Source organism: Cladophialophora immunda, assembly GCF_000835495.1.
Source record: "Cladophialophora immunda strain CBS 83496 unplaced genomic scaffold supercont1.2, whole genome shotgun sequence".
Lineage (NCBI taxonomy): Eukaryota > Fungi > Ascomycota > Eurotiomycetes > Chaetothyriales > Herpotrichiellaceae > Cladophialophora > Cladophialophora immunda.
The window spans coordinates 3,088,130-3,109,409 of NW_015622542.1; the positions used below are offsets into that span (position 1 = coordinate 3,088,130).

The 21,280-nt window shown below is 54.9% G+C and overlaps 8 protein-coding genes across 8 annotated transcripts; 4 read left to right on the plus strand and 4 right to left on the minus strand.

Moving 5' to 3' along the window:
* Positions 1–196: 196 nt before the first annotated feature.
* Positions 197–771, plus strand: PV07_03376 (uncharacterized protein; the record flags this gene model as incomplete). Its single annotated transcript, XM_016390098.1, has 3 exons — positions 197–208; positions 305–638; positions 737–771. 3 exons carry the CDS (start codon positions 197–199, stop codon positions 769–771), a joined length of 381 nt encoding a protein of 126 aa, XP_016252000.1.
* A 3,777-nt stretch (positions 772–4,548) lies between these two features.
* On the plus strand, positions 4,549–5,661 carry PV07_03377 (uncharacterized protein). Its single transcript, XM_016390099.1, has one exon. It carries the CDS (start codon positions 4,631–4,633, stop codon positions 5,372–5,374), a length of 744 nt encoding a protein of 247 aa, XP_016252001.1. The 5' UTR covers positions 4,549–4,630; the 3' UTR covers positions 5,375–5,661.
* PV07_03378 (uncharacterized protein) lies at positions 5,642–7,507 on the minus strand. The gene has a single exon (XM_016390100.1). It carries the CDS (start codon positions 7,261–7,263, stop codon positions 5,962–5,964), a length of 1,302 nt encoding a protein of 433 aa, XP_016252002.1. The 5' UTR covers positions 7,264–7,507; the 3' UTR covers positions 5,642–5,961.
* A 58-nt stretch (positions 7,508–7,565) lies between these two features.
* Positions 7,566–9,527, minus strand: PV07_03379 (uncharacterized protein). Its single transcript, XM_016390101.1, has 4 exons — positions 9,070–9,527; positions 8,858–8,970; positions 8,311–8,801; positions 7,566–8,251 (listed from the first exon to the last, which is right to left on the minus strand). Exons 1-4 carry the CDS (start codon positions 9,234–9,236, stop codon positions 8,114–8,116), a joined length of 909 nt encoding a protein of 302 aa, XP_016252003.1. The 5' UTR covers positions 9,237–9,527; the 3' UTR covers positions 7,566–8,113.
* A 19-nt stretch (positions 9,528–9,546) lies between these two features.
* PV07_03380 (uncharacterized protein) lies at positions 9,547–12,107 on the minus strand. The gene has a single exon (XM_016390102.1). The coding sequence runs from the start codon at positions 11,730–11,732 to the stop codon at positions 10,272–10,274; it is 1,461 nt and encodes a 486-aa protein (XP_016252004.1). The 5' UTR covers positions 11,733–12,107; the 3' UTR covers positions 9,547–10,271.
* A 224-nt stretch (positions 12,108–12,331) lies between these two features.
* PV07_03381 (uncharacterized protein) lies at positions 12,332–13,876 on the plus strand. Its single transcript, XM_016390103.1, has 3 exons — positions 12,332–12,576; positions 12,627–12,863; positions 12,916–13,876. Exons 1-3 carry the CDS (start codon positions 12,430–12,432, stop codon positions 13,837–13,839), a joined length of 1,308 nt encoding a protein of 435 aa, XP_016252005.1. The 5' UTR covers positions 12,332–12,429; the 3' UTR covers positions 13,840–13,876.
* Positions 13,877–17,282: 3,406 nt separating this feature from the next.
* PV07_03382 (uncharacterized protein) lies at positions 17,283–20,942 on the plus strand (the record flags this gene model as incomplete). The annotated part of the gene is made up of 3 exons (XM_016390104.1): positions 17,283–17,493; positions 17,547–17,859; positions 17,936–20,942. The coding sequence occupies 3 exons, from the start codon at positions 17,283–17,285 to the stop codon at positions 19,842–19,844; spliced, it is 2,433 nt and encodes an 810-aa protein (XP_016252006.1). The 3' UTR covers positions 19,845–20,942.
* On the minus strand, positions 20,186–21,089 carry PV07_03383 (uncharacterized protein; the record flags this gene model as incomplete). Its single annotated transcript, XM_016390105.1, has 3 exons — positions 20,186–20,394; positions 20,467–20,698; positions 20,766–21,089. 3 exons carry the CDS (start codon positions 21,087–21,089, stop codon positions 20,186–20,188), a joined length of 765 nt encoding a protein of 254 aa, XP_016252007.1.
* Between the last annotated feature and the right edge of the window lie 191 nt (positions 21,090–21,280).

Below are 21,280 nucleotides of genomic sequence, written 5' to 3' on the forward strand. Positions count from 1 at the left end.
CTTGCTCCTCCACGGTTAGCAGTGCATTTAACGATGAGCTCGCCACGAGTTCGACGTTTCAGTTCTCTCCCATCATTCCAAACTCCACAGGAATGCATGTCTGCCTATTGGTATCGCCAAGTGATTGCACTTTCTCCATCCTAAGGACCTAAAAGGCAGCTGCTGTCAGTTCGAGAGGCATTTGACAGACCGCACCATGGCTGATCAGGTAAGTTGCCCGTCAACTATCTCCCTCAACCTGGGGCATCTCATGTTTTCATGCCATGAATTGGTCTCTGACATCGATCTTTTCGGCCTGCACAAGTGTTCCAACGATGCTTACTCTCGCGTGGGCATCTGGATCCCTGTCACCGACCCGGCCCGAGCTCGCAAGTTCTACTCCGCGGTGTTGGGCTGGACGTGCATGGAAAACGGCGCCCCTTCCCCGATCGCAGGCATCAAGGAGACCTACTTCTTCACCAAAGGGAACAACGTAAACGGCTGCTTCTGCCTGATGGACCAGGCCAAGATCATCGACACAAGGGATGCAGCGGACAAGGACCGTGTCGGTGTCCACACGGTGTTTGCTGTCAAGGATATTGCGGAGTCATTGGATCTTGTGCAGCAGCATGGGGGTCATAAACACCTTGACAAGACCAGTATGGGTCCTAACATGGGTTTCATTGCTCGCTTCGCCGACCCAGAGGGGAATCTGATGGGACTATATGCTATGAACTGAGAACATGCATGTCTGCAGTGGAATTCGGATGGATGCTGCAGATGGTGAGATAGTTTGAGGCATGCACCACATCTAAATGACAACTTGTGACTTGTCTTAGTCCCACGTCCGCATTTCAGTTGTTGTTGTAGGCTCTACATGCCTCTTCGATGTAGATTACTCAAGTATACTTCCATCATTTCTAATAGTTACTATCTAGCACACGATGTTCTCGTGCCTGTCTTTTCTATACAAGTATAATTTGTATTGCCGGCGCCGAGGCCCGAAGCCGTCCATCCCTTCATACAACATCTCATAGATCGAGACACACACCGTCGTCCCAGCGTCTGCACTCATCATTCCATCCCCAGACCCAAAGCCCGTCAGTGCCTCGACATCTCCAAGCTAAGCTAACATCCTTCAACACGGATGGTTCTGTCGCCTGAACAATCTCGAACATCTCCTGTTCCAGGCCAGCCTCGCGAGCGGCAGGAAGTTCATCCGACTGACTGGGCGATCTTCGGCTTCCTTCCCCACCTCTGCGATTACGTCCTTGTCGAGTAACATCTGGACTCCCAGGGAGCCGGGCAGCGATTGATCAACTTCAGCAATATCAATTGCCTTCCTGAGACTGAATAGTGGGTCGGATTAGAAGGGTCAGATAAGGTATGTGTGTAGGGTTGAGGGAACCTCGTGCACCGGCGAGCGGAACATTGACACTCCGCAGAGGGCACTATTCATCCCCTTCCAGCAAAAGGTCGCAGAGATTGTGCACCGAGCCGCCAGGTCAGTCCGTGATAAGACACTCGGCAGTACAGTGGAGGGGTCTCAAATGTCCCCAAAACACGTAAAATACTGCAGTATCCAGGAAGGTTCTGAATCTCGCAGGCCTTCTCAAGCTATACATCTCCTTACCCGCAGTCTCTACCAGAAGCGTTTCTAAGCCTTGAGCATCTTTGCCGTCCGAATCCGACAGTGGGCGACAAGGGACTTACCCTCAAGTGATGTGAGCATTCTGGCCGGACATGGCTAACACGACGACGCATTCTACCTCGGGGCGGAAGCCCTACAATGGTCCAACCTTCACCCATCAACATCCCGAACTGGGCGCTTTGACGGGGCGTCTCATCAAGTCGTCCCATTTTCCCGAGACGTCTACCGTTCAGTTCCGCTCAATCCCGTATGCTCTGGTGCCCAAACGATTTGCGCCTTGCGTATCCCTGGACAGCATCCCCGACGAGTTCGACGCGAGACCGCACCGGGATTTCACACAGTTTGGGCACGCATGTCCTCAAGTGGGCGCGACGAAGCCGACCTGGTTCGAAGCGTACGGCGGGCCCCTCGAAGATGATCTGGGGATAGAGTTTGACGAGTTCACCTGTCTTACCCTCAGCGTGTCCGTGCCGGAATCCTACCTTTCCGACAACAACCACAAGCCGCTGCCGGTGATGATCTATGTCCACGGCGGCGGGGCGCAGGAAGGGGTCGGACATGTCGACGGCCTGCATTCTAATGCCCCCCTGACAGCCTATTCGTCAGAGATCGCCCTACCGATTGTCACGGTCAACATCGGATACCGCCTCAACTGGCTCGGCAGCCTTGTCTGCCAGGACATGGTCGAGGAGTACAAGGCCGACCCGTCACCCTCGCCCCACGGCCCCTTCAACTTGACGATCCAAGATCAGAGAGCCGCATTTACATGGATCCAGAAATTCATTGGTGGATTTGGCGGCGACGCGGAGAACATGACTGCGTTCGGCGAATCTGCGGGCAGCATCTTCTTGATCTACCACATCTGCGGCAGCCCGGAAAGACTCTTCAATCGAGCCATCTTGCAGTCCGGCGTCATTTTCGGCCACACTTCACTCGACGACAAAGACGCAGAATACCAGGGCTTGCTGAAACATTTTGAGATCAACGGCTCAAGTGCTTCGGAGAGACTGGAGAAGCTCCGAAAAGTACCTGCGGAGGCGCTGGCGAAATATCCCGGGTACCATGTGATGCCCTTCGTCGATGATATCCCGGGAGTGAGCGTTCCGCGGCCATTGTTCCCTCGAGGCAGACCGACCACCATGAAGCAGACATCCCTCGTTTCCTCGTGTCCCTGGCTGGAAGACGTAGTCATCGGGGACGACTTTTGGGAGGGATATGTCTTCCGGGATCTCCTCCGGCCCACCTCGGCTGTGCGGTTTGTGGGAGGCGTACGATCCATTTTCCCCGAGAAGGAGGCAGCCAGGTTGCTATGCGCATACGGCATCCCCAAGTCACCCGAGCTCGCTTCTGGGGCCGACCAGAACCTATTCTGGCGGAACTTGACGCAGCTCATCGGCGACATGTTCTTCTCCGTCCCCATCCACCGGCTCGTCACGCGTCTGGCTCGCCAGAACACAGCCGCTGGGGACGGCGACGCCCCAAAACGCAAGGTCTACCGCTACTGTTTTGGCCTTTCGAACCCGTTCCCGGGATCGGACCACAGCTTCGTCACCGGCCACCATTTCGTGGAGATTCTGTTCGTCTTCCTCACCCTCCTCGACCGATACCCGGGCCACCGGGACAGGTGGCTCGAGCGACAAGCCAAAGAAACGGCGAGGAAATGGATTCTGTTCGCAAACGGCCAAGCGCCGTGGGACGAGTACATGATCGACGAAAGTGGTGATACCAACAGTGCCAAAATGGCGGTCTGCGACGACATCAGAGGATGGCACGTCAAGACCATGGCCCAGGACGAAGAGGAGAGCAAGTCCGACCCCTGGGGCCCCCGGAGATACGTCGGCTGGGGAGCGTGGGAGAAAGCGTTCCAAGCGCTGAAGCAGCCTGGGATGAGCACGCAGACATGGGCGCAGAGTGTTCACATGGCGAGGTTGCGGATACTGGGAAGTCTCAGGGGTGGTGAAGGGGAGGCTGGACCCGAGCGTGAGATCGAGAAGCCCGGTGCTGGCCCCAAGTCTGAAAAGGAGGAGCTGGTGGAAGTGGAGGAGGAGGTTGCTAGTGCAGTTTGAGTACTGTACTAGTTGACATGGTTGATACCTGGAGACTGTTAGGGCTGGCTGCTTTGATGCCGAATTGTGCTTTCTATGAGCTATACCTGAGACGGTTCAAGCTAGCGAACTCATCCTAAATTTTTGATGGGACCAAGGATGCTCATTTGAGACTTGGAGTGGGTTTGGAGGAAGAGAGGCGTGGTGAGCTGAGAAGCAGGGCAGCGCGGTATGTGCGATAGACTCCCGAACTGTCGCTCAAGTGTCCGTCTCGACCACCGTGGTGAGCACCAACTTCAAGTCGCAGAAAAGATCCAGGCAGAGCCAGCCTTATTCGCGCGTCCAATCACTGGTGCTTCAGGCCCTCGATTTTGAATCCGCGCATCGCCAGAACCATATCTTGTCAGAATACGCACTGGACTCACTCAGACGAGATGGTTGTGCCTTCGTCTTGCAATTCGAAGTCGTCACACTCCTCCTAGATCCTGTCCCCAGTGCGAGGTCGAAACACCATCGTGCAAGTCGCCATGCCAGTTCTGCTGTGAATGGTAGCTATGGATAGAGCGTTACCCATCCCGAGGCTGTAGTTAAGCACCAGGCTCGGCTCGAGCTGGGACTAAGTAGGCCCTCGCGCAGCCCGAGTTGGCGAATACGATCGTCGTCCTGAGCAATCCTAGTGGGTGCCTGCACAGTAAGGCCCTCCAGGTACAACTTATATCGCTCTCTCGGTGACGTCGACGTGTCCTGCCGGATGAGGAACCACAACCTGTTGCTTAGGTAATGGTCAAAGAACCGGACTGTGTAGCCTAGGCAAGTGACTCAACGAAGCCTCAAGCTTTTGGTATATATACCTACTTACCTACTTAGGATCTAGGACGACAGAACAAACACACCGGCTCCTTCAACATCCCCATTACGCCCCAGGCCTGTCACCACCCCGCGTCTATAGAAAGCCATGTCCTTGACAGTCCACCACCTGCACATCTCGCAATCGGAGCGGATCGTGTGGCTGTGCGAGGAGCTGGGGATCCCGTACACGCTCCAGACGTACACGCGGGACCCGATCCTGGCGCCCGCGGCGCTGGCGGCGCTGACGCCCCAGAAGTCCGCGCCGGTGATGACGGCGACCAACCGCGTGACGGGCGCCGAGTTCAGCATGTCCGAGTCGGGCGCGATCGCGGCGTACATCGACGGGGTGTTTGGGGACGGGCGGCTGTCCCTGGGGCCCACGCACGAGAACTACGCCGACTTCCTGTTCTGGTTCCACCACGCGAACGCCACGCTGGGCGCCGCCTTCTTCCGCGCCATGACCGCGACGCTGCTCCGGCCCGCGCCCGACAACACCTTCGCGCAGTCGATCCGCCCGGCGCTGCACAAGCACCTCGCCGCCGTGGACGCAAGGCTGGCGGCCACGGGCGCCTTCCTCGCCGGCGACCGCCTCACCCTCGCGGACATCATGACCGTCTGGTCCCTCACCACGGGGCGCCAGTGGAGTCCCACCGACCTCTCCGCGTATCCGGCCATCCTGGCGTATCTGCAGCGTATCGCGGCCAGGGAGGCGTACCAGCGCGCGGTCGAGAAGGCGGAGCCCGGCTTGGACTGGAGGCGGGGTTTGACGGCGGAGGGCCCGGAGGTTTTCCCGCCTTACGCGCAGATGTTGGGCCAGATGGGGATCGACGTTGCCCAGTTGAAGAACTGAGTTTGGAGGGAGGTGAAAACTGGCCAGGCCTGAAAAGGCCAATGGGTTGCAATCGGGTGTCGCCTTGGATCTGAGGTGAGGGAAAAATGACACGGGGCCCGCGGGTGTGTTGGAAGGACCGCTGTACACTATACCATAGCAACGACAGGAAGACAGAACAAAGGGAAGGAAGTATGGGGAGGCGGGCGTCGAGTGTACACAGAGCAAAGCACAGGGGGACTGTGGAGGAACTCCCTGCTCAGTAGCATCTCCAGGGGATCATTCTACTCCAAAGCCATTCATTCAGATCACATCTATTCCCTTCTAACTAGGTTGGCTGTCCCCATTCGGGTCTCTAACTTGGTCCAGGGCCATTCATTCTATTGTCCCGTAGTCTGGCATTCAATCAAGCATCAACAGCCGACCAGATTGTTCTCGCAACTTTCAATGCTCGCTGCAGTCGGGCTCCATCTGCGATTGACGAGAAGCTGACGTCTCCTACACCGTCCTCCTCACTGCCTCTTTCTGTCGCCACCATCGTCACTCATCTCGTGGATCCGAAACTACAGCACGTCTTCGCTTAGCCATGTCTCAAACAGAGAAATACCCTAAGCCCCAAAAATCGCCTTCATAAGGTATTTGGAGGCTTCCTCCCTCCCAGGACTCTCGAGCATCCTGTACACCCGGTTGCCGCTCCTGTTGCCCAACCAGTTGCCTCGGTCATGAGGCACCTCACCGTCCGAATTCCTCCTCCGTCGAGCTCGTTTGTCGCCCACTGTCATGCCTCGGGTCCACTGTCCTGCGGTCTCAATCCGGATATCCTCCGGACTCCGCGCGCTCGCTTTCCAGGATGGGTCATCATGCGTTAGAACGTACCAGATGCACAGGGGATCATGCAGAGCCAATGCAGCACCTTCACCTTCGTGACCGATGTGCAGCCGTTCCATCTTATCGAGCATGGGCGTCATGAATGCCGTCATCCACGCCGCGAGCGGTGAACCGACCTCCAGATGAGGCTTGGCAAAGGTGTTGAACTCGCCACGGCTGAGCATGTGGTATTCCGTAATGTCCAGGCTCATGAGTGTGAGTTTCAGCTGTTTGGACAAACGCGCAGGGTATTGCGGCAGGTGGAAGCTGCGCTCCCCTTCGGTGGCGATGGGCATTGTGCTCGCTGGGATGGGTGACGATAGCGCATACACGCGGGCAGCAGCATAGGGGTCTGCGTAAACGTTGAATTCCGATACAGGCGTGACATTGCCGATCCCGTCGACTGTGCCACCCATGGTGACAACTTCCTTACACCTCAAAAAGGTCTCTGGATCTTCGGCTGCGGCGAGGGCAAAGTTGGTGAGCGGACCGATGGCAATCAGAGTGATCGTATCCGGTTCGTTCTCCCGTAGCAGCCGGAGGATTTCCTTGTGTGCAGGCTCGAGAGAAGGGATGAATGCATTGGTGTCTTCCTCGAGGTCGACTTCAGGCTTGGCCTTCTCGGTGATGAAACTGTCTGGTGGAGGCTGCTCAAACAGCCTGTTCCAACTCTCCTCGGGTGAGAAATGGGGATGACTTGTGTGCGTCCCAGCCAGTCCATCAGTGCCATGAAAGTAGTCGGCGCTCTCGATGCGATCTTGCAACGGTTCATCTGCGCCAATGGCGACGATCGGCTTGAATTTGGTGAGGCCCTCGAACCCAACTGGTTTACCCTTTTGCTCGCGCCATGCAATTTCCTTCTCCAGGATGTGGAAGATAGCCACGACGTTGCGTAAGCAGGAGCGAACATCGACATTGCCAAAGGTAATCGATATGAGTAGCACTTCGAGGTCGTCGGCGCTGGCAGCAAGGGCGAGCAAGATGGCCAGGACGTCGTCGACGCCTGGATCGGTGTCAATGATGATGCGATTCTTGGGCGCCATGATGTTCTTGAAAGCCTCACGTTGGACGTAATCCCCTTAGTAGGATCTGCGGTTGCTGAAGCACTGATATTGATTGTCGAGGCTTGTCCGACGAGAGAGGACAGTGAGGAGATGGACAGGCCAAGTTGTGGTTCAGAGAGAGGTAATTGGAGTCGAAGGAGCGTGTGGCCTAATGGCTCGCCGTGGGTATTAGCAAATGATTTCGTCTGAGCCCGTGATATGTTTTGTGGATCGTGGTGTCTTCTCACTCGCGGGGCATGAAATGAGAGAGGAGGATGCAACCCTTTCGGGGATGTCCGGTTAGCGCCGCTTCGGCGAGGACGCAGATTGAAGAGCTTGGCATTCACATATCAGACTCCAACTCATGTCTATCGCCGCGAGGACTGTACGAAGTATATTATCTCTAGCTAAATCCCAACGGCAATGCATCAAAGGGGAATGTGCTTGCTTGTCTTGGAGGTAATTGCTTTTCGAAATCTGTCCAGTCTGGATCTTTACTCCAGAATGCAGAAACATGCTGAGTCCTTGTCCCAACCTACGTTCTATCCCTGAGAACGCAACCGCTTATGCAAGTTAGATATCACACGTATTTTCGTCATCACGGCCCTGGGCCCCTGAGGATGCGCGCTGAATTGCTCTCTGCGCGGTAAAGACCACGACAGCCGACTAGTGAGACAAGTTGTCTCCGAAACACCCTGTAGTGGATCGTAGCTGTCTTCTTTCCTCTGAGCGACCCTCGGTGTGGTCCTGCATGGTCTCGTTCCACATTCTTATACCATCGACGCGTGCCTCGAGCATAGTGTGCTCTCTCTTGCTCGAAGAAGACCCTTGCGTCGAGTTCTCGACGCGCTCAGTATACTTTCTTCTTCTCGTCCACGCTCAGTTGGCCAGGTCCCATGTTGACCAGTAACAACAGGCCACCCATGATCGACAGGATTTGGAAAAAGTCGTACTTGGCAAAGTCCTTGTGTGGGTGGTTCTTATGAAGCTGCAAGTGTAAAGCGTCAGTACAGCTCGCCTGACAGAAATGCCCACGGTTCCACTTACTGTCCAGAAATTGTTGACGAGCACATTGAACACACTGAGCAGGACAACTAGGATGATGGCGCTGAGCTTCGCCTTGAAACCCACCACGACCATCACGCAAGCCACGAATCCAACCAGGCTGACCAGGACTCTCCCGACACTCCACTCACCAGCAAAGACGAATCCGACGAAGAGGAAAATTAGCAGGACCCGGCCCCCAAGCTGGATGTACATTTTCTTGTCCTTCTCGTCAATTGTAGGTAAGCCCGCAAACACCCTCTTCTTCACGAAGCTGTCTCCGAGCACCATGAGCAGACCTCCGATCACGGAGAGGTTGCGCAGGAAGAAATTGAGGTCGAAGATGAGGCCGTAGCCGAGAGCTTGGACAACCACGACTGACAACAGGCCGCCCACTGCATACTCGCCATAGCGGCGCATGATGACCAGTGTTGAGCAGACTGACATGGTGATGACGTTAAAGATGAGGAAAAGGTGGGTGATGCCCCAAGGGACTAGTGGACATGGTCAGTGACTGCAGTTCCTAGGTTTTATCCTGTGGTCCACCTACTGTGTCTGTAGTCCCTCAAATAGGTGAGCTGGTCGCTCCACTGAGTCACGATCCTGACCGCGTCTTCGAGGAACGTCACAACGATGAGAAATCTACCAATGGCGGGCAGGTATCTGTGTGCATCATCTCTTCGAGTAAGCTGCCGCCTTGTCTTCAAGAAAGCTCATGTAGCTTTTTCAGCCCCAAGGAAGGTGAAATGGGCATATTCTCACGGTTTCAGGGGCTCGCCCATTGTGTTCAACCAGTCTTCAATTTTGCTCGTCTGCTCTCGGATCTGGTCGAGGGGACTGGGGTCGTTGGTGGCATTGTCGCTCCGTTGGGAGCCGAATTGGTTGTTCAGGCCCAGGTTGTAGCCTGCGGTGCCTCTTATTTGCGCCATGGTGACGCTGGGGAGGAAGTAAATGGTGGCAGTTGCTTGCTTCGTGGGCTCAGGTGAGGGAGGTTTCGATCGCAGTCAGAAATTGGTCCGGTCGACGAGCAGGAAAGCGGCAGCAGCCGATAAGTGCGAGGACGGGTGTGATAGCAAGAAAAGGGTGCGTGTGTCTTTTTCAGTACAGTGACGGCTCCAAATTTCCCATACAGGGGAGTGAGATTATATTGACCCGTGGCAAGTGAAAGACTGTGTGTCAATCTGCAACCCGGTTTGGGTTTCGGTGGAGGCACAGCAGAGGCACAAAATACTGCGTCTGGTATTCTTAACACGCTGTCTACTAGCCGTGGTGGGAGGTGGTGCTATTCTCGACCCCAGCCAATCACATGGTCGGCAACCCCTGGATTTTGGTTCTGACTAAGTCCACAATCCCCTTCACAATCCCCTCCCCTTTACTGCCTCTGCGACGTAGAGGAACTGCCCCTTTCGCGTTCTTCCCACAGCGTCTTTTCTCACATGCCGGATATGGCTGGTCGCGCTGAGCTCTCGCCATCGTCCAGTTCGAGTCATCCGCGGATTGTGTCTTCTAGAACAAGGGCCACTGCTCGGTCACAATCGCGTCAAGATGACTTGCATATCGTATACAAGTCCCCAAGGGTTCTTCTATCTTAGGGATCGTCCCGGTGGCGCAATAGCTTTCTCTCCATTATTTTTCTTGGTACACTCTTTCTCCCTTTTTCCGTATGGAGAAATTTGGACCTCGTGGGATCCCATTCGGAGTTCGATCACTTGATCTCCGCATTTGCCTTCGGCTTTGGGGCCTTGATGAATATCCGTGCCCATGCTAATGCTCCGTAAATGATGCTCCACGCGGGTAAGTCTTGAATTCAAAAAAGAAACGAAGGTAGAAGAAAAGAAATTCCCACACAAACAAACAACGCGCCTTTCCTCTCAAATGACCATGCACTATTGGCAACAAAGTGCGCCACATCCGCCCCGGAACGCTTCGGAGCGAATGCCTTCTCTCACATTTGTTTGACAAGGTCAAGCCTCCCATTCGGCATCCTTGAACGTCGGGTCTGTCACCGGCTCGATGGACTGGAATCGATTCAGGTTCTCCACGCGTGGTTTGATCCCATTCGTTTGACTGCCGTTGACGACGGGGTGGTTGTTTGCCCCCGGTCTGGCAACCGAAGAACTGGCTTCACTGCTGGTATCATTTATATCCTTCTTGGCCTTCTTCTTCCCCTTCTTGTTGGTCACCGATTCCCATTTCTCTTCTTGTGCAAGCTCATTTGCCCACTTGTCTTGCTCCTCCTCGTTGACCTCGTCAGCCCAGCTTGGCTGGCTCCCTAGCACGGGTCTGACGAGTTTCTCTCGGTCTGATGCTCCCAGCGCCTGAGTTTTGCCTTTGCCAACATCTTGTTTGACTTCGGTGACGTTTGCTGTCTCCGGCACGGTGTTGGTGACATGGGACAGCGGTTCGGCAGTGACAGACTCGTTCACAGTGACAGTGGGTAGCTGTGGCTGTTCAAAGGTGTCGAGGAGAGGCGCAACTTCTGTGGTCTGGGCTAACTTCTCTGAGGCTGGCTTCCCAGTCTGCCAGGCATTCTGCTTCGCCGTGAACGAATTTGCTTTGGTCTGATTCGAGCTGCCTTCAGCCATTCTGGCAGTCCGCAATTGGGCTTGTTTCTTTTGCTCGTGGATGCGGTCCGACGCCTCTCTTAAGGTCTTCTGCTCGGCTGCTTTGGCCTGTCTCTGTCTCTGTTTCTTGGTCAAGGCAGGTTGGAAAGCAGCTTTCGAGGAGCCCGCTGCTGCCCTTGGGCTCTCACTCTTGACATCTGTCAATCTCAGAACTCCAGGTTTGGCTGCAGGGGCCTCCAGCATGTCCGACACGTCACCAGCCCGGGAGGTGGGCGCAGTCGACACAGGACCGGTAGAGGGAGATCCAATCGGAGAGAGATCGTCGTCTGCGTCGCGGCCGGTCGTGGACGAGGTCTCGGTGGAAAGTCCTGAAGCTTCCAGGCCATTCTGCTTCCCGTGCGAGGACTTGGCGGCGGCGCGTCGCTCTTTCTTGGTTGCTCCCTGCGACTTGGCAGGCTCCAGAGTAGTCCCAGCCTGCGCTTTGGCGAGCTGCTGAGCGAATTCTTTGTTGCTCAATTCGTCCTCCTCGTCTCGGGGCAGAGTTACTCGTTGACCCCCGGCAGTCTGAGCAACCACCTTGTCCTCAATGGGCGCAGATACGAGCTTCCTTCTCTTGTTGGACTTTCCTTCAGTAGCACTGGTTGGGGTAGACGTGCCGCTGTTGCTAGTCTCTAGTCGACTGGCATGTGTCCGCTTCGCCTTCTGTCGTTTGGCAGTGTGTCTCTCCAACTCTTGTGGTGGCTGTGGTGCTCGCGTGAACGCCTGACCAGTGAGTTTATTGAACAAATCCGGATTGTAATATCGGGTAAGGGCCGCGGTCAACGCAAGTAGGGCGGCCCAAGAAGCGGCAGTAGACCACATCCTGGGAGGTGCCAGAGTGATGGAAGCAATCGTTACGTGTCTGGATGCCGGGTGGCGGACTACCAGATGATATCTTTCTGTTCGACAATATCCGTATCCTTCTCTCGTCAAGTTCAGATAGAAGGGTTGAAAGGCTCAGAGACAAAGAAGAGGTGTTACTCGTAGGAGGCGTGGCGAAGCAAGGGATGAGGGAGTGGGTGATTGCGCGCCGGAAGCCAAGCGGTTTGTCGCCAAACTCACCAGACTTAGACCAAAAGTGGGGAGGAAAGAAGAGTGGTATGAGGTGCGAAGGGAACGGGTGCTAGAGACAGCTCGAAAGTAGTTGTAGTTGCTGTGGACGGGAGCAGATGACTGGAAGATGGTGTCGAGATGTCTCAGGAGAGTGGATGGGGTCACAATCGAAATGCAGCGAAATTTAGAACACGACCTAGAGATCCGGGGTCAAGCCGGCTCTCTCCCCCAGTGGCCCGGCGCAGATTGAACCACGCCCACCTGCGCCAGCCATGCGACAACTGGGCCAGGCTTTGAGGAACCCCAGATACCTGGCGACTAGGTTTCTGAGACCCCATGAGAGGCGCCTCGGTGTACGAGTAATCTTCCACTACAGGCCTCGCGCCTCCACCTCGTTTTCCTTGTCAATATGCAGACACCGTCAATGAGGCAGACCCTCCCCCCGTTTCATAACTGAACGCCCAACATGGTCCATGCCGGTCAAGGACGATTTCAAATCCTCTCATTTCGCGAAGGTCAGACTTCCGACAGTCGGCTTCAGAATTACAAGTCTCGAAGACCACATCGCAAATCGCAGAAGGGATGCCTGATATGTAAGAGGCGCCGGATCAAGGTAGGTGATAACTTCACAAAGTTGCAACTCATGGTTGCTGATTCTACAAGTGCGACGAACAGTCGCCAACATGCCAGAACTGTATCAAGCATGGCGCACGCTGCTCCTACACTGTGGCGCTATCGCCTCGAGTCGACCGGGATATTCGGACGACAGTTCAAACAGATTGGTTCCCCCACACCGATTCAACATTATTCAGCTATTTTATCACTGTGGTCATGGAAACCATGGTGCCACTATCTAGCTGGACGACGGCTGCCCAGAAAGTTGTTTCCATTGCCCTAGACGTAAGTTCATCAGACGACATCACGATCTTCGAAGACACTTATCATGCGCCAGGAGCCCCTTGCTATGCATTCTGTCCTTGCTGCCGCGGGTTGCCATTTCCGATATCACGTCAAATCACCGCGAGGACGGTGTTTAAGTGAGACCTACCATACAATGCGGGCCTGCTCGGGACTAAGGCTATATCTCGAAATGCAACAGGTAGACAAGATTGATGCTGCTATCACAACTTCAATGTTCCTGGGATCCATCTCCTTTGCTGACATGGTCGAGGATTTTCAAGTGCCTTTGAAGAATCGTCAAGTGCCTTTCTTCTGGGTCGGCAGTCAACGTGGGCTAGGATCTCTCCTAACTCTATTTCGATTCAAACCTAGCTTACAGAGTATGTGGCTCGACGTGTTTGAACCAGTAGCCGAAGCTCTTCTGGGCCTCTATGATGATAGACCAGGCGTGAGCGGCATTCCAGCAGAATTCGCCACCGTCTTCGATCTCAGCGAGACTTCCAACTGCGACGATCACCCTTATTTGAAACTACTTCGCAGACTGTGGCGTCTTCTGCCTGTGGATCCTGGAAATGAACTGGCTCTTCTACTGTACATGCAGTTCGTGGAAGGAATGTCGTCGCAATTCGTCGTCCTTCTCAACTCTCTTGACACGAGAGCCCTCATGCTTGTGTCGTACTGGCTTGCTCTTATCTGCGCCAAAGATTGCTGGTGGACACGCCTGCGAGCCAAGAATGACTGCTGGGCAATTTATGAACACCTTGAGCAGGTTGGGGATAAGTCGTTGTGGAAATACATGGATTTCCCGGCTGCTGCTTGTGGCTACCCGTACACTGATGTCGCTCCAGCAGGGCAGCGCATGGTTGATTGGCTCAGACTCGATAGTATCCAGCGGCCGACTTTACACCCTGCCAGTAATGCTTGTGAATCAGGCATGAATGCGACTCTAGCGAGCAATGTTCTCGAAGTGGATTAGAATTAGAAGGGTCAGGCCAATGCGAATGATATGTCCACCGGAAACGTCTGGCGAGTGCCAACATGTCAATTGTCTCTATACGATGTGCGCAGCATGGCAGGGGCGGCACCGGCATTTCAATTGAGCCGTGCACCGCCCCATACCGTGGCAAGCTACAAGTCGTATCAGGCCGCCGATTTACGTTTTCACACTCTTCTCAAAAGGGTAAACGAGGATTTGTGGGACTAAGGCCGTGTTTTGACGTTTCATTCGCCAGACCTGTGCGCTACTAAGCCAATTTGGATCGAGGTCATCGAAATGCATTTGTATTTCGACTGGAAACACCACTGCTCTGATCAGCAAAGGAACAGATTGGTCCATTACCCCCGGACATAACGCATTTAATGCTCGTCAACCGGACACTGCAATTAGTAATGGCCTTTGTGCGTGGGTCATGCGAAATATCCGGATGCAACGACGCAGGATATAAAAGGGCGACTTGGGTTGGATGAAGCTCCCAGATCACTTCACAGAACACATCACTCACTCTATCAGGCAAACACATAATGCCTAAGTATCTTGTCACTGGAGCAACAGGCTTCCAAGGTGGTGCGGTGGTCACCTCTTTGCTGGCTGCTGGAGCCGAAGTCCACGCAGTGGTTCGAGATCAGTCCTCGCCGAAAGCGATTGCTCTTCGAGAAAGGGGGGTTGTCCTCTTTCAAGGCACCCATGAAGAGCCAGATACCGTGTTCCGCACCGCAGCGGCAGGCTGCACTGGAGTATTCCTCAACCTCACCATCTTTGAACCTGGAGCAGCCAAGGCTCAGGCCGATGCCATCATTCGAGCGTGTGTGGCCGGTGCGGGGGAGACTCTCACCAGCATCGTCTTGTCCTCCACTTCCAGAACTATGGAAATGAGTACGCAACCTGCTTTGGCGGCAGCAGTGCACCCCTGGTTGGGCAACTATTATACGTCAAAGGCCGAGGTGGAAGCTGCGGTCCGTGAGAGTGGAATCCGGGATTACACCATCCTTCGCCCACCTGTCCTGGATTATGACTATTTGCTCCCGCATTCGGCTAGTAGTCACGCATTTCCCGAGCTTCCACGATCAGCTACACTGGTGACCTCGTTGAACGACGATCGGACCATGCCGTACTTGGATGAGAACGACATCGGCAAGTTTGCGACCACGGCGCTCCTCGACCCGGCGAAATTCAGCGGCCATGAAATCGAGATGGCAAGCGATAACCTCTCTGCGAGGGATGCCCGTGATATCCTGGCTCGAGTGAGCGGGATTGACATCAAACTACACAAGCGCACACCGGCGGAGGTGGAAGAGACAAAGAACACCGCGTTCTTTCAAATATTTGAAGAACTGGCAAATCGTGTTGCGCGACGTGTCGATGTCGAGGCGCTGGAGCAGAAATATGGGATCAAGACCACGACATTTGAGGAATACATGAAAAAGAACAAGGAAAAGTTGCTGGACTCGCTCCCCCCTCGGTCAGCCGCTATCCTCCAGCCGCTATCCTGATGTGAATGGTCACGGACTGTCATAGGAGGGTTGATGCGATGTTGTGAAACAGGAGTCGCTATTATCTATCATAGGAAATATATGCGAATCGCTCTGGAGAAGAGAAGTGGCTCATCGTCCTGCTGAATCCTATCTTGGGCGAGATCTCAATATGTAACTGAGGTCTCTCAACAATTCCAACCCCCGTCAGCACTCCAGATTGCTCCTGTAACGAAAGTGCTCTCGTCGCTCAAGAGAAACGCGATGATGCCGGCGATCTCTTGCGGTTTGCCTTTCCTTTGAAAGGCCTGCGCGCTCATGTCTGCCTTTTGCACCTTTTGTGCTTCTTCGACGGCTGTCACCATGGGCGTGTCGATGAAGCCAGGGGCCACTCCGTTGATTCGGATGTTGTTCTTGCCTTCCTCCTTGGCGGCAGCTCGCGTCAGGCCGGCCACGGCGTGCTTGCTCGCGGTGTAGATGCTGTTCTTTACTTGGCCGAGCACGGCGAGCACGCTGGCCGCGTTGACGATGGACGCGCCCGACTTCATGACCCGGAGCTCCTCGCGCAAGCAGTTGAAGACGCCTTTGGCGTTGATGTTCATGATGAAGTCCCACTCGTCGTCGGTCTCGTCTCGGAGCTCCAGGGTCACCGCGTGACGGCCAATGACCCCGGCCAGATTGGCGGCGCCATCGAGCTTGCCGAACTCCTGCACCGTCCTCTCCACGAAGGCCCGCACCTGCGACCGGTCCGTGACGTCCACCACAGTGTAGATGACCTTGGTTCCGTCCGCCTCGAGGGATTTGGCGGCCGCTTCTAGTTGTTTCGCATTGATGTCCGCCAGTGACAGGCTCGCGCCCCTGCTGGCCAGCAACTTGGCTGTGGCGAGGGCGATCCCAGAGGCGGCACCGGTGAGTGCAATGACTTTTCCTTCCATGGAGCCCATCTCGACTGTAGGTCTTGGACGTTACTTGTGAGACAATCTGGCCTCTACCACTGCCGGACAATCCCAGCATGTCCTTATATCCATGCCAATGACAGCCCCTGGCCGCTTCTCCAACCGAGGGGCATCGAAGATGCGGATAAGCTCAGAAACCCGCGTCCACAGCCTGGGACTGGGAGGACTCCGGGGCGACTTTGGACGAATAGAGGGATCAGAGGTTAGAAAATGCAGGATCCCAAACACTACAGGAGCAGCTGGAATTGAATCTGGGGATCTGGCCGCGGCTGAATATGCTGGAGCCATCATTGGGTCCTGCTCTCCCTCTTCAATTGCGATGGACGTCGGCTTTACCCCATCGTCAGCTGATTGACCTGCTTTCCTCGTCTCCTACCCCGGCCTTTGTTATGCGGAAATTCGACTCTGCATTGTAGTTTCCCACAAGCTGCGCCCGCCTGCCTGCGCCCTCTATACTCCTCGACTCTTCAACAGCCAATCAAAATTGGCCCGGAGTCGACCCGGAGTTGGATCGCGGGCCTCGTCTTCTTCTCCATGACGACGATCTCCCATCCCAGTCTTTGAAGGAATCACCGCACGAAGGCATCCAATTCACATCTCAGAGATTATTGCCGCCGCCAGTTATACCATCTTCGGCCGTTGCCAGCGTGGTGCAGTGTACGTCGACGGGAATCTTCCACGATTGCCACCTCCTCCACCCTACAAGTAGATTCAAGCGCCCGAGACCGAGGCATGCTGCGAATCGCTTGGCGTACAAGGCGAAAAGACACGAGAGCCGATCCTGGGGAAGCCTGAGGTCCAGCGCCGCGTATTCCAGAGCTGTCTGGAATCAACTAGTCGTTGCTGTGCCGCCCAAGCTCCGAAATATCGACAGCCAGCACGTGACGAGGCTGAGAAGACGAAGACCTCAACCACCTTCTCTTCGACAACATACCCGCCCCTCCTTGGCCCCGAGTGCTCCTTACCGTCGTCTGTAGGAAGAACTCTAGGGACAATGTCCGACTATGCAGAGAAGGTGCACCGGCGTCGCCCCCATGCCACCTTGGCATGCTACATGTGCCGCAAGCGCAAAATCAAGTGCGGCCGCGAACTGCCACACTGCATGATATGCAAAGAAACCTCGCAAGAATGTATTTACCCAACAAAACCAATGAGACCTGGCCCAAAGATAGGCAGTACCCACGCCACCGCTCAAAAGCGGCAGCGTAAGTTCTTTTCCGTCTCTGCGGCTTGGAAGATCCTGACGTTACGATTCTAGTTGGAAGAGAGAGTCAAGAGAAAAGTGCTCAAGAACGACGCAACGTGAGGATCGAACCACGAAGGACGACACAAACGAGCACAATCGACGACTATAGCTCCCCTTCCTCGGTACCATCCCAGTCGTCACAAAAAGCTTCGCGACCAGACAATGTGCAGAGCCTTTCGTTCGTTCTCCACCCCACCGTTGGCAATTGCTCGCCAGACCAGACTGATGCCACTCAATATTTCGAAGACACGGATAGTGGTTACACCGATGCACTTATGACGAGCTGCAAATCCTTGGGCTTGACTTTACTACAATTGAACACACTGTAAGCCGGTCTTGACTCAAACGCTTGTTATTCCCGTTGGGCCCTTTGGGAGTAGTTGGAAATAACAAAGGCATAGACTTCCGCGATACTTCGAGACGTTCACATCGTTCCAACTCTTCCGGCTGACGGTCCTCCGGACGAAACTAAGACAGATCCCCACTGCGACTCAAAGAACCGCACTTTTGGCGGCCATGCTCGCGTTCGGGCTCAAGGGGCTCGATAAAGAAGACCTGGAAAACGTCGCACAGGAACAGATTCTCCCAGACTCGACAGAGGTACCAAGCATCTATTTCCGGGCGCTCGGAATCAAATACGTGGAACAGGCCATTGCAGAACTCGGCGACGAACCGTTGTCCCTTCCTCTCTTGCAAGCAATGATCTTGAATACACATTGCCTGCTCGTCCAAAATGTCAGAGGAAAAGCGTGGAGGTATCTAGGGACTTGTATCCGAACCGCCTATGAATTGAACCTTCACCTCATCGACGCGGACAAGCAAAGCCATGAACATATCGCAAATGTAGAGAAATGGTGCATCGAAGAAGAATGGCGTCGTGCCTGGTGGGCGATTTGGGAGATGGACGTATTCGCCAGTGTTATTCGTCGCTGCCCGGCCGGAATTGACTGGACCCAGAACGAGACTTTCCTACCGGCCGAAGATGAGAGATGGTATCGTGGTGAACCACAGCAGAGTTGTTGCTTGGACGTCAACGTCACCACTCGATGGAAGGCGCTGGCCGCCACCAAAAACCGATCGCCTTGCGCGTGGTTCATCCTTCTCAATTCGCTCATGAAAGACGCCCAAAACATCTCCAGTCCAACCGGCATTGACAAACCTCACCTGTCAGATCCTGCATTGTCGCAAGAAGCAGGTGACGGTGTGATTGACGAGCACCAGAGGCTAATCCTCCAGAAGAAAGCGGCGGCCACAAAGCGCCTGAGTATCATCTCCAATGCTCTGTATTGCGCAGTCATGGCACTTCCCGAAGAACACAAGTACCACGGTCAACATCTCAATTTTGGTGGCGTGGATCTCCAGCGGCCGGGCGCCGTGGCACAGCGGCTTGCGCACAACTTCATCTACAGCATTTATTTCATGACTCAACTGACAAAACTCATGATTCTGAAGTTCCACGTCTTCCGCTCGGGGATCAACTGGACTCTTCACAAAACGCCGGACCACCCTGCCGCCGACTTCGAACCACAACATCTGTTGCAATATTTCGAGGCAGCAGATAATGTGGTCAGCATGATCCGAGACTCTGCAGAGGATCACTACAAACATGTCAATCCGTTCCTCGCCAGCACTGCATGGCTCGCTGGAGCTGTCCAGCTGCTGCGTCGTAGCCGACTGTCAGATGACGACCCGGACCGGGATCTAGTCACCTCCAATTTCGAGCTGGTGCGTCTGACATACGAGAAAACGGTGGATTTCTGGAATATGCCACGAGTGCCGTTACATAATTGGGAAATGCTCGACAGCGGGCTCGAGGGCATCATCGGAAAGTCGCGGGGTCCGCAAGCAACAATGCACGCTGAAGCGACATCAAACACCGCAGTCGATCGCAATGGTGTCAATGATAACTCGGGGTGCTCTACAAGTGACGGTGGGATGAGAGATGGCCTGACGGAGACATCTTCAAGCATTTATCATAACGCAACGTTTTCCACCTTGTCGCCACCGCAGTACCAGCACCAGCCACACGCGCCGTTCTTGTCGACGTCACGCCACTTGTACCGGCTGGCGGCGCCGCCACCCCTGGTAGGACACCCTCCGCATCATGAGCCCAATCTCAGCATCAGCATGACCACATTGGATGCGGGTGCTGGAGCGGAGGGAGTGCCTTCATTCCCAAGTACCGATGTTCCCGTTGCCGCGTTCTCGCCGACGTGTCTGGACGCCATGCCGTTTGCAGTGGACCGGGACATGAACATGGATTTCTCTAGCTACCTCGACGAGATGTTCTCGGGCTCGTATTTGCCATGAGAGCGAAATGCGAAAAACGAGAGGAGAAACAGTGCGTGAAATGGGGACTGTCTCTACCACACTACGGGTCGACTGAACAGCCCTGTTTGAGTTGTTACGAGGCAATGCGTGACGGTTCTAAGACGCTCCTTCGTTTGATCGACCGTCGGCCTCTTCAGGTGGCCTATACGACCAATCATGTTCTTACCCTCCCACCACCATTGGGATTTCGCCCTCTTTACGGAGAACGAGCATGATTACTGGGAGATCGGCAAGGAGCACCTAGACGAGTGATTCCAAAAAGGAGTGACGATTGAAATTGCTGTTTAGTCCGCCTAGAATCGCCATCGATACCTTATGTCCTACTTCTTCGCGTCGGCCTCCATTCCGTGTCTGATCCAGGCCTCGTTCGTTTTCAGATAGGCGTTGAAGGCCTGCTTATCCTTGGACAAGGTGTCCAAGTCGACCTTTTTGGGCGAATTATACCCCTTCTGCACGGCCGGCCGCTGGGCCATGCGCTGCTGCCACTCTCGGACGTGCGGGAACTCGTCGATCTCCACGCCAGCGAACCCTGTGTTTGGAGCCCTTGGATTAGCATTACTGTTGGTACCACAGAGAGATCGCAGGGAAACAAGACACGCACCGAGAATGTTGGCCCAGGAAGAGATGGCGATGTCGGCAATGGTGGGCCTGTCGCCGACCAGGTACGGGGACGCCGAGTCTTGGAAGTGCTTGTCGAGCGTGCGATACAGGCGGCGGGTCTCGTTGATGTATCGGTCCTTGGAGTACTGCTCGGGCAGATCGGACAGGTTGTATCGCAGGAAGTGGTTGGCCTGGCCCTGCATGGGGCCGATGCCCGCGTTCTGGAAGAAGAGCTGCGCGGTGGTTGCAGGTAAGTATTTTCCGGAGACCAACAGGAACTGCAAAAGCGAGAAGGCATACCCAGTTGTTGGTCTGGTAGAACTCCTTGGTGCCCCGCGGGTAGGAGATCTTGTGTGCCGTGTCGTACCGGTCCACCAGGTACTGCTGGATGCTGCCCGACTCAAACAGCTTGATCGACGTGCCGTCCTCCAACGTGTCGGTCAGGGCGGGGATGCGCCCGTTGGGATTGATGTCCAGGAACCACGGCTCCTTGTGTTGGATCGCCGGCAGATTCACGTGGACCATCTCGTAGTCGAGCCCGAGCTCCTCGAGCGTGATAGCGACCTTGTGCCCATTGGGCGAAAACGCCGTGTAGAAGACAATCCGTTTCTTCTCGTCCGCCATGGATACTGAAAGCAAAAGTCCTTCGCGCTGAGACGGTTTTAGGTGCGACTTGTAGGGTGATTAGATCTCAGAATCCGTAAGGGGTGTTGCTCGGCGACGATACTTCCATGGGTTTACAAGGCCGTCGTGATGGGCCGCCCTCATTTGTAATCGGTCCATTTCCGCGCACATCTGGACGCGGCAACTTCTGC

Bases quoted from the DNA above. Each gene is read 5' to 3' on its own strand.
- PV07_03377 (XM_016390099.1), top strand. From the start codon at position 4,631: ATGTCCTTGACAGTCCACCACCTGCACATCTCGCAATCGGAGCGGATC.
- PV07_03378 (XM_016390100.1), bottom strand. From the start codon at position 7,263: ATGGCGCCCAAGAATCGCATCATCATTGACACCGATCCAGGCGTCGAC.
- PV07_03379 (XM_016390101.1), bottom strand. From the start codon at position 9,236: ATGGCGCAAATAAGAGGCACCGCAGGCTACAACCTGGGCCTGAACAAC. The intron at 8,802-8,857 runs GTAGGTGGACCA...CATGTCCACTAG, and splicing joins TTTGAGGGACTACAGACACA to TCCCTTGGGGCATCACCCAC. The intron at 8,252-8,310 runs GTAAGTGGAACC...TTACACTTGCAG, and splicing joins TCGTCAACAATTTCTGGACA to CTTCATAAGAACCACCCACA.
- PV07_03380 (XM_016390102.1), bottom strand. From the start codon at position 11,732: ATGTGGTCTACTGCCGCTTCTTGGGCCGCCCTACTTGCGTTGACCGCG.
- PV07_03381 (XM_016390103.1), top strand. From the start codon at position 12,430: ATGGTCCATGCCGGTCAAGGACGATTTCAAATCCTCTCATTTCGCGAA. The intron at 12,577-12,626 runs GTAGGTGATAAC...TGATTCTACAAG, and splicing joins GTAAGAGGCGCCGGATCAAG to TGCGACGAACAGTCGCCAAC. The intron at 12,864-12,915 runs GTAAGTTCATCA...ATCATGCGCCAG, and splicing joins TTGTTTCCATTGCCCTAGAC to GAGCCCCTTGCTATGCATTC.